Source organism: Lemur catta, chromosome 1 (assembly GCF_020740605.2).
Source record: "Lemur catta isolate mLemCat1 chromosome 1, mLemCat1.pri, whole genome shotgun sequence".
NCBI classification, from domain to species: domain Eukaryota; kingdom Metazoa; phylum Chordata; class Mammalia; order Primates; family Lemuridae; genus Lemur; species Lemur catta.
Genome location: NC_059128.1, coordinates 65,506,592 through 65,517,258, shown reverse-complemented (window position 1 = coordinate 65,517,258; position 10,667 = coordinate 65,506,592). Strand labels below are relative to the sequence as shown.

At 40.8% G+C, this 10,667-nt stretch overlaps 1 protein-coding gene across 1 annotated transcript; it reads left to right on the top strand.

Annotated features, from left to right (window-relative positions):
- The first annotated feature begins 570 nt into the window (after window positions 1-570).
- On the top strand, window positions 571-7,681 carry NGDN (neuroguidin). Its single transcript, XM_045525352.1, has 11 exons — window positions 571-607; window positions 933-992; window positions 1,823-1,894; window positions 4,583-4,720; window positions 5,098-5,182; window positions 5,266-5,318; window positions 5,567-5,690; window positions 5,783-5,951; window positions 6,710-6,866; window positions 7,015-7,072; window positions 7,514-7,681. Exons 1-11 carry the CDS (start codon window positions 596-598, stop codon window positions 7,531-7,533), a joined length of 948 nt encoding a protein of 315 aa, XP_045381308.1. The 5' UTR covers window positions 571-595; the 3' UTR covers window positions 7,534-7,681.
- The last annotated feature ends 2,986 nt before the right edge of the window (window positions 7,682-10,667 follow it).

Sequence of the window (10,667 nt, the reverse complement as noted above, 5' to 3'; positions counted from 1 at the left end):
GATCAGAGACTGAGTAACTTGTCCATGGTCACACAAGGAGTACTGTTACAGAATCGATCTAAGGACCATGGCGTCTGTGTGGAACCTCGAGCGGCCCTCGGCGGAGGAGCAGCCGGCAATGTCAGCTGCGCAACGTGGGCACCTCAGAGCGAAGCCCAGGCCCGCCACCTAGTGGCGGGTTCGGGCACTACAAGGAAAACGCAGTGAAAAAGACACTGGGCACTGCGGCATCCGGTAGCCAATGCGCTCTCAGGTCGCTCTGCTAACTGCTTTGTTCCATTGGCCCTTCTAACTTTCAATCAATCATTTGCTCATCTTTTACTAGTTAAGCTTCAATCAGTCTACTCAATCTACCAATCATATGCTTCTTTCCAAGCTCTCCTTTACGCTATTAGAGCGCCCTCTGAAGCTGACGAATTTAGCCAGTTCCTTTATTCCATTGGCCAGATCAGACTCCTCCTCTCGTCCATCCTGTTCAGGGCGGAAGTGGGAGAAGCCCTGCTCCTATTGGCTTAGATTTGCAAGCGGCGGTTGTCTATCAAGTCAGCGTTGGCGCTAAGGAAGTACGGCCCCGGAAGGAGCGGGCCTTGCGAAGATGGCGGCGCCGGTGAGTGTAGCTTGGAGTCTCCTTCGCGTAGCTATTGTGAACATTTCCTTTCCCGTTAGCGGCTCGAGGCAAACTATTGGCACGAAGGAAGAGTGGTGATGACACAGCGGGGTAAAAGCAACAGTAGGGAGACAGGCCGGGAGTTACCGCTCCTCCCCAGTAACCACAGGGGCTGGCTTTGAGGCGAGTCTGCATGTGCACTGGGGTGAGAAGGCCCCGAGTCTGGGGTGTCTGAAGGAAAGGGGAGTTTCCCACCGCAGACTTTGCGTCCTTTCAACCCTGAGGAAATAATGACTTTTCTCTATTTTTTCTCTCCTTTGTTTAGGATGTGCTGGAGTCAGACCTGCCAAATGCTGTGACACTTTTGAAAAACCTCCAGGAGCAGGTGAGTAGTGTCAGCCCTTTGGAATAGATTAGTCACGGATTGGTTTTGACTTTGTGTGCCTCACCTTCAAACTTTGATGATTTGGGGGCAGATATATAAATGCTATGAAATACTATAAGAGTGAAATGACTTAATGAAAAGCCTTTCAGGCCAGAATTCAAAGTAATTGATTTCTGCAGGGAATATAGAAAACTCTAAAAAGAAATCATCTGAATCATTTTCCTTTATTCTTAGAGCTAGGGAAACCGATGCTGCCAAAGGTGACATGATTTGCCCTTTGGGTGCCCAGCTAATACACGTTTATATACAGGTGCTCCTCGACTTATTATGGGGTTACATCCTCATAAACTCACTGTAAATTGAAGATATCAAAAGTCAAAAATGGCTGACTGGGAGCTTTGGCTTGCTGCCACTGCCTAGCATCATGAGAAGTAAGGTTTCTACCAAATGTGTTTTGCTTTCAAACTCTCTGAAAGCTGTAAAGTCATAAGTCTAACTTTTCTAAGTCAGGGACTGTCTGTAGTTCTATGCATTGTAAGTTCAACCAGTACAGGTAAAGTTACAGTCCTCCTATCAACACTGTCCCAGTCCTCTTCTCCTGCCCATCGTTTGGTAAAGGTAGTTTCTTCTTTAATTCTAGTAAGAAGTGGGAAGTTTTTTCTGCCTTTTGAAGTGCCATCTCTCTGCTACTTTCCCAGAACTGAAAAGAGAGTACTGTACTTCAATGTATCATATAACTCTTAGGTGGCATTGTTCAGCTTTTAGCCTTCACAGTTCACCGACTTGACTTGCTATAGTCTAAACAGCTGTTTTATTTGGGCTAATTTCAGGTGATGGCTGTAACTGCACAAGTGCAAGCACTGACAAAAAAGGTTCAAGCGGGAGCCTATCCTACGGAGAAGGTAAGATGTACTTACAGTGTGAGCATCTCCTAACTTCACGTTCTCACTCGTTCTTCCATTGTAGATTTATTGTGTCTTATATGTTGTAAGTATTAGAGCTTCAGAGATAAATGAGATGCAGTTTCTGTGCTGGAGTTTAGTGGGGAAGACAGATCAAAGTAATAGATATAATTAGTAGCGATCACTTACCGGGTCATGAGGAACGATGTGCTGGCTGAAGGGAGAGATGAATTAACTGCCAGAGGAGCAGAAGTAGTCAGGGAAAACTTCTCAGAGGAGATAATAGAATTTTGAGTAACAAATAGGAGTCAGAAGGCCAGAAAGAAACAGCATGTGCCAAAGCACAAAGACCTAAAAGTATGGTGACATCGTGGGAAAGGGGATAAGTCATTTTTGTAGTTGGACGTACATTTTGTGTTACATGTAGGAAATAAGACTGGAAAAGTAGTCATTCTGTGAGGAGCATTGTAGGCCAACTGAGGAGTTACTGTCATATTTCATGTAATCTAAGACTCTACTAATTGTGGCATAACATTAATTTATGTACTGAGAAAACATGTTGCCTCTTCATCTAAGACATAATGCTAAGAAACCATCGATTGAAAGATGCAACTTGATTTCAGAGATGTTAAAATATGAAAACAGTATGCATCTTAAAATTGAAGTTTTCAAATTAGGGTCTGGAAGAACCTTCTCAGAGATCATTGGTGTGGAGCAATGTAGAAGGGAGACTCTAGACCTCTTATTCCTGCTTGAACTGGAAAACTTTGGTATTATCTGTTTTATGTATTGAGCTTGTGTTGTAAGATATTACTTAAGCAAAATATTCCATAAGTAAGCAAAAGTATGGAAATTATTATAAGAATCACTGAAAGATTTTTAAGCATGGGAGTTACGGCAGATTTGTGCATTTAGAAAGATAACTAATAGCATTTTTAATATATTCTCTTCTTGCCTTTTCTTTGTCATCATTCACTTTTGTTTTTATTGTCTATTTTTATTTTTTCTTATTTTTAAATCTTTTTTTCCTCTCATACGTTTATAACCCAGTTTGAACTTGACAATGCCCAAGCATGTCAGAAGAAACTACTTCTCAAATTCTTACTGTCTTTGTCCTGGGTACCATTATTTGATCCATTTCAATACTTTTTTGAGACAGATAGGCTGCCAGCATGTTTCTTAGTTCGCTATGTATTTGTTTATTCATTGAACAGACATTTATCGACTTATCTTTTATGACTGAAGACTTTTAGTAGGTGCTTTACTGGTTACAAAGTGCTTCCACATTATCTTATTTAATCCTCATAATTATTCTTTGTGGAAGGAAAGGAGTATTATACATATTTTACAGATAAGGAGACTGAAGTCACAAGGTTGAGTGACTTGCCCAATATTTGACTATTAAATGCCTAATTCAGAACTTAATTTGTCTGAGTTTAAATCCTTTACTTTCCTTCCATACCACACTAGTGTTGCTCTCAAGAGCTTAGTGTGTTGGTTTAAAGATACCCAGGGCTTAGGTGTTAAATTCAGACTGAGTTTGAATTCCAGCTATATTCCTATTACTGTGTAATCTTGGCCAAAGTATTTAACCTCTCTGAAATAGATTTTCCCAGTGCTGTGGACTTTGTCAGTTTGATTTTATGCAGTCACAATACTCATTTGTTTTATTTAATGACTATACCTTAAGTCAGGGGGTACATGTGTTACTTTCTTTTGTTTAAAAAAATAAATGTATAGCATTTGCTTGATTTTCTGCTCATAAATGTAATACATTTTTTAATCTTGGAAAGTTTGGAAGATACATAAAAGCACAAAGAAGAAAGTGAAACCAGTACAATCACTACTCTGAGATAACCACTGGGATATATTTTTTTTGAGTTTTTTTTTTTTTTTTTTTTAATTATAAGAGTAGTATATGCTTGTTGGAAAAACACCTTTCACAATACAGGTACTCCATTTCTTCATCTCACTTCATAGGGATAGCACTTAATTGTGTGTTATCTTCCAGACATTTTTTCATTCTTTCTTTTTTGGTACAGGTTTGCCTTTCCTGCTTCCAGACATTTTTCTATGCATATAAAAATGTGTGCATCATATTCCCATGCCCCCCACAATTGGAACCATATTATATGCACCTTCTACAACTTGTATTGACTTGGTTTTCATTTCATATCAGTATGTATAAGTCATTGTTTTTACCTGTATCATGTAAGTCCATTGTGTGGGGATAAAAATCAGTAATTATTTTGATTAAATTAATTTAAAGTTTGGTGATGTGTGGAGACATTTTGATTCTTAGCTTGGGAGGGGGCATCAGTGGGTAGAGGCCAAGGATGGTGCTGAAAACCTCCAATGCCCAGGACAGCCCTCCACAACAAAGAATTTTCTGGCCTCTAATGTCAGTAGCTCAGAGATTGAGAAACCCTGCTATCGTCTTTTGGGGATATATTTTATAGGTTTTTCTTGTTCTTATTGTCTTCCATTAATTCTCTGAGTTTTGCTTCTTGTGTTAGCATAATTTTCTCCATTGGCCATCTTAGACATAGCTACTTCTTGAGACTACTCCAGATACTTTATATGAACTGATTGAGGAAAACTTGAAAAAACATCCTATTTGTCCAAGACTTCTTCCTGATTCTTTGGCTAGAACCAAATCTGCATCTCTTACTGTTTTGTTCACCTCAGGGTCTCAGCTTCTTGGAAGTGAAAGATCAGCTGCTGCTCATGTACCTTATGGATTTGAGCCACCTTATCCTGGACAAAGCCTCAGGAGGGTCTCTTAAGGGACATGCTGCAGTTTTGAGACTGGTGGAGATTCGCACGGTATGAAGCATCTGGCATGTTGGAGTTTTAGTTTCTAAAGTTTTTTTCTTTTGAGATGAGGGTCTCACTATGTTGCCCAGGGTGGTCTCGGACTCCTGGGCTCAAGTGATCCACCTACCTTAGCCTCCCAAGTAGCTGGAACTGCAGGTGTGTGCCACCATGCCCAACAGGTTTCTAAATCTTCAACTCCAAGGCCGTCACATGGTAGCTCTCCTTTAAGTGGGTATTCTCTTGTTAAAGTAAGGAAGTCAAACAAAAAAAGAATTTTTCTCTTCATTTGCTCTATTTTGTGCCTTATCTGGTGCCTTAATGTAGGGACTCTTGTGTATGTTTGATTTGGGAAGGTGATGTAATCACATTTAACTACCACATTGTAGGTTTTGGAAAAGCTTCGTCCATTGGACCAAAAACTGAAGTATCAAATTGACAAATTGATCAAGACTGCAGTGACAGGCAGCCTTAGTAAGTGAAGGGACCATCATAATGTTGTGGGGACCATCATAAAGTTCCAAATTTTATACAATCTCCTGGGTGTTTTATTTCAGGTGAGAATGATCCACTTCGTTTCAAGCCTCATCCCAGGAACATGATGAGCAAGGTAAGGGTTCCATTAGCCTCCTGATTTTTCCTGAGGGGACTAGAATGGGCTTTGTGGTGATCCTAGATCTCCTGGGATTCTCTTATGACTTGATTTTCCAACTTGTGCCTCAGAATGCTGAGTATGAGATTCCCTTGTCTCTCTTTTATTTATATTCCCACCTTCCCAGGGTACTCCAGCTTTGGGTTTTCTTCTCCCATGTCTGACTAATGCTTCCTAAGTTTGTGGAGATTATGTTCCTTTTGTAGTTGAGCTCTGAGGATGAGGAAGACAATGAAGCAGAGGATGGCCAGTCTGAGGCTTTAGGGAAGAAATCTGTAAAAGGAATATCTAAGAAATATGTTCCACCACGCCTGGTTCCAGTACATTATGGTATGAATTGTGGCTGCTGCTTCATCAACATGAATTGTTTTTCTTCTCCTTTTCTCTGTTCTGGGATAACACCTGCTGATTTTATCATATAGATGAAACAGAAGCTGAGCGGGAGAAGAAGCGTCTAGAACGAGCCAAAAGACGGGCATTGAGTAGCTCTGTCATTCGTGAACTTAAGGAGCAGTACTCAGATGCACCGGAGGAAATCCGTGATGCTCGGCATCCTCATGTTACTCGTCAGAGTCAGGAGGACCAACACAGGTCTGAACTCTTGCAATTAGAAATTATTTCTGTGCTGTGGAGTGCTCGTGCTTTGGTTGAATGTGATTAAGCTTGCTACCAAGAGAACCAATGTTATATAGAAAGTAGAATAAAAAAAGGTGAGATGATAGTTCTGTGAGTTAGGAGCTTGAAGTACAGAGTAGGAACTGATAAAAATGTTTTGTTTTTCCCAACTGTTTAGGCTGAAGGAAAAGCTGTACAAAGAGGAATAGATACAGTTTCACATAGTGGGACTTTAAAATTCTGTATTTCACTGTTACAGTTCCCACTTTTGTGTAGAGGGCAATAAAGGCAGGTTTTTATGATGGCATTGAGAGTGCTAAGTAAGTTCAGGGAAGGAAAGTAGAAAAGGAATTGTAACTTGAATATGTTCATCAACTTTGCTCAGATGCAGTCTATAGTTGATGGATTTGCATGAAAGGGCTCATTTAGGTAATCTTGTGTATAGAGCTTAAATTTAAAATTTTTTGGTGTAATTTTTTAAATATTAAATAGTACTATGGATGTGCCATGGGTTTATCTCTGGGATGAGGGAAGTTTTAGCACAGAGACCATTTCATTGAGGGAGCTTATTGAGCATTCAGTAAATTGTTACTAAATACAGTGTTCATCTGCTATGAAACTTCTTGAGAATTCTCTGAACAAGGGATGAATAAATACCTGGGCCCAGGTTCTGGGCTGGAGCTTTCCATCTCTGTGGTCTGAGCCTGCTATAAACAGTGTGTTTTCTCTGGCAGGATTAACTACGAGGAGAGCATGATGGTGCGTTTGAGTGTCAGTAAACGAGAGAAAGGACGGCGGAAACGAGCAAATGCCATGAGCTCACAACTTCATTCCCTCACGCACTTCAGTGACATCAGTGCTTTGACAGGAGGGACTGCTCATCTTGATGAGGTGAGATTGAGATACAGTAGTAGGAGGTAACCTTTATGCTTGCAGCCAATGTATGTGGGGCTTATTACTGTGAGGAGCATGGGAAGGGATGCTGAGCTGACATTTAGGAAGCACACTACCTTTCCTTCCTTTTTCCATCTGTCTGCAGGATCAGAATCCTATTAAGAAGCGGAAGAAGATACCTAAGAAAGGTCGGAAGAAAAAAGGTGAGTGAACTGCTAGGACTTCGGTGATCAAGTGCAAGGTGGGGAATATGACTTGGGACTCAAGATTTGCCATCCTGGGTCTCACCAACCCTTATAGTATTGCTTCCGTACTGGGCAATAAATAATCTCCGTAGGTGGGCCTTTGTTTTTCTTGCCTAAGCTGGAAATCAGCATCATTGACACAAGGGATCGCTGGAATCCATCTGTGAGGTCCCACAGCTCCTGTTAAGGCTTCATTAACTAGAACTATGAAAGTGTCACTTGAAGGGACCATTATTCCATTTCCGTTTCATTCTTCTAGTCTTATGTCCTGGGAAGGTAGAGAGTACTGCTTAGGACACCCTCCTCTGTTGAGCCCTTCTCTCTAGAGTCCCTTTTTCCTGTCCCTTCAGCTTTTCCAACTGTCTCCTTTGCCTCATTCTTGGTTTCCCTTCCTTTCAGGTTTTCGGAGGCGGCGGTGATTATGGGTGTACATATTTATATATATTTTCTGTCATCCTGGGATACTTCTAATTTCATTGTATGTAGGTTTTTCCTTGGAATTCATTAATTGTTTGCTTTGGACATGTGGAAAGATCCTTACTAATAAAATTGATTTTACTTAACAAATTAAAGCCCCTTTTGCACATGTATTGTATGACTGGAATCGCCGGATGTGGGGTGTTTTTGGTGAGTGGGTGAAGAGGAAAAGATGAGATGTTTTAAGTGTGAAAAGTTTGGCTTTATATAGTTTTCTTTGATAATATATTTTTCCGAGAAACTAGAAATTGGTTATTTTATAAAAAATATTCTCAACATTTTTTAGAATAGTATAATCAACTCTTCCAACCTACATTGCCCCAACTTCCTGTATGATATGTTACAATGCAATATAGTTATCCCAAATACATGGATTTTAGGTTTTATTAATGTATTTGGTCTGGCCACCAGGTGGCATTAGTGGCTCAGGAAACCTTTGGAGCTTGACTATAATCGAAAGCAAGATAGAACCTTTCCACATCAACAAGAGTTATTCTTGTCTCCACTTGTCTGAATGTTTTTTCTTTCTAAAATAGCACGAACATAGGACTGATTTTTGGTCAGTTACTGAGTGAGTTTGTGGAGAATAGTAGAGTGAATGAGAAGGCTAGAGTGAAGGGTCTTGTGTATGGTCTTGTGTTTTTCAGCCTCTTTGACCCTCCTTCAACTAAGATCTTGGTTTACCAGAGACAGCAAGGGCCAGCCCTTTATGAAGAGCATTCAAAAGAATACCAACAAACAGGTGGACAGAAAATTCATAGCTTGACAGCCAAAACAATGAAAATCTCACAGAAATATCAGCCAAACCCAAGTCAGGAGACTGGTGGGTGTTACATATCTGAGATATTGTAATTCTGTCCAGTGAAAAAGCTCTTGTTGGTGAGAGATCTCGCAGGCTTTGGATAATACAGCAAGTGAAATGCGGGATAAAAGGAAAGAGACATTGAGTGCAGAGTTAATCTGTTGGAGTTTTTGTTGTTGTTTTTAAGAGAGAGGGTCTTGCTGTGTTTCCCAGGCTGGAGTGCAGTGGCTGGCTGTTCATGGATGTGATCATAGCTCACTGCAGCTTCAAACTCCTAGGCTCAAGTGATCCTCCCACCTCAGCCTCCCAGGTTGTGAGGATTATAGGCTCATGCCACCATGCCCACCTTGCCCATTGGAGTTTTTTTAAAAGGCTTTGAGTCTCACAAAACATCTGATTTTAGTGTCTAGCATTCCTGGGCAGTGTCACAGACAGGAATATAGTTTGGGTCATTGTATCACTAAAACCTTGTTGATTCTGAATCTATGAATTTGGATTTATTTTAGTCTGCCTGATTGGGGCAGGTGTCTCTTTTCAGTCAACTGCAGCCTGGTAGAAAGTAGTTGGGAGACTGGACCTCTGGATGCCTTCTGCTAACTCTGATTTTGGGCAAATCACTTAATATCTCTGGTCTTTAATTTTCCTCAGCTTGAAAATGAATATATTAGACTGAACCTCTGAGATTCTCTCCCAAGTCAAAGAGCCTAGAGCTTCCGTGAATGACATCAAGATGGGCTTACTTCTGGTACCTCTAACTTTTAGTCCCTGGTAGATCTGAGGGAGCCTAACATGCCCTGGACCCTCATACTTCTGTTTCCTCAAGTAAATCTCCAAAGAGCCACAAGAACAGATGTAGAAATTTTTTTCCCTTTCTGGCTGAACTAACTTTACGCGTGGTTCAGCTCAAAAATGCTTTGGTTAGGACCACCACATTTGCTTGTTAGGACTGCTGCATTTGTTTATAATTTATTAAGACTTTTGGATTATGAGAACTGTCAGGGAAAAGGAAGTGTTACTCCTTTACAAAATTTATGACATTTCCATTTTCTTAGTGAGGAAGCTATGGGTAAGCAATTTGTCCAAGGTCAAATAGCTAGTAAGTCGTAGAACCAGTGCTTGGGGAATGCTGATGGTGGAGGATTTCAAGTGTCCTGCGGTTTGTGAAAATCGTCAGGGGTATTTTTTTTTTAATATTTGTAGGTAATTTATAACCACTAGTTCCCCCATTCCTGCTGCCCCATTTCTGTTATAGGCCTTACCTTTAAAGAAACCACAGTTCCACTATTCTGGCCTCTTGGTGGCATAGCAGTGAACAGAGCAGGCAAATCCATGCCTTTGTGGATCTTACATTAATACAATTAAGTCTTTAATCCCAGGGCATCTTGCTTTCCCTGCCTTTTAGGCATCATTTGAAAGAGATTTCTAACAAAAAGTTGGATTATTTTTGAGAATATTTGTACTAGAGTCATCAAACACTGTGTAGAGTGTATTGTTTGACAGAATTTTACATGGATTCTCAATATTTAAAACAGGCATTGGCCGGGCGCGGTGGCTCACGCCTGTAATCCTAGCTCTGGGAGGCCGAGGCGGGTGGATCGCTCGAGGTCAGGAGTTCGAGACCAGCCTGAGCAAGAGTGAGACCCCGTCTCTACTAAAAATAGAAAGAAATTATCTGGCCAACTAAAAATATATATACAAAAAAATTAGCCGGGCATGGTGGCTCATGCCTGTAGTCCCAGCTACTCGGGAGGCTTAGGCAGTAGGATCGCTTAAGCCCAGGAGTTTGAGGTTGCTGTGAGCTAGGCTGACGCCACGGCACTCACTCTAGCCCGGGCAACAAAGTGAGACTCTGTCTCAAAAAAAAAAAAAAAAAAAAAAAAAAACAGGCATAAGTGGGGTTACTTTGATTGAAGTGGGAATTGAGGGGTCCTGAAGTTCCATGTTCTTATGACCCCCTTTCCCTAGGATTCCTGAGATGCTCCAAGGAACCTTTAGAATTCCTCAGAACATAGTTCGAGAACCACTGTTAGGGTAGCAGAGCAAGGGAACTAAGAATTTTAGGATTTCTCTATGGCTATTCTGTTCATTTTTCTTCTTTACCTTATTCTTATGTAGATTTAGTTCTCTGATCTTTAAGACCACATGAATGTCAGATTTCCTCTGTGCAGTGCTAACAACAACTTATTTCTGGTGTTCACTAAGTCAGCCTGGCGTTAGTGCACATGCCTGTTCAGTTTTATCATGTGATGGTAAGAGAGTCCCAGCTTTATTCTG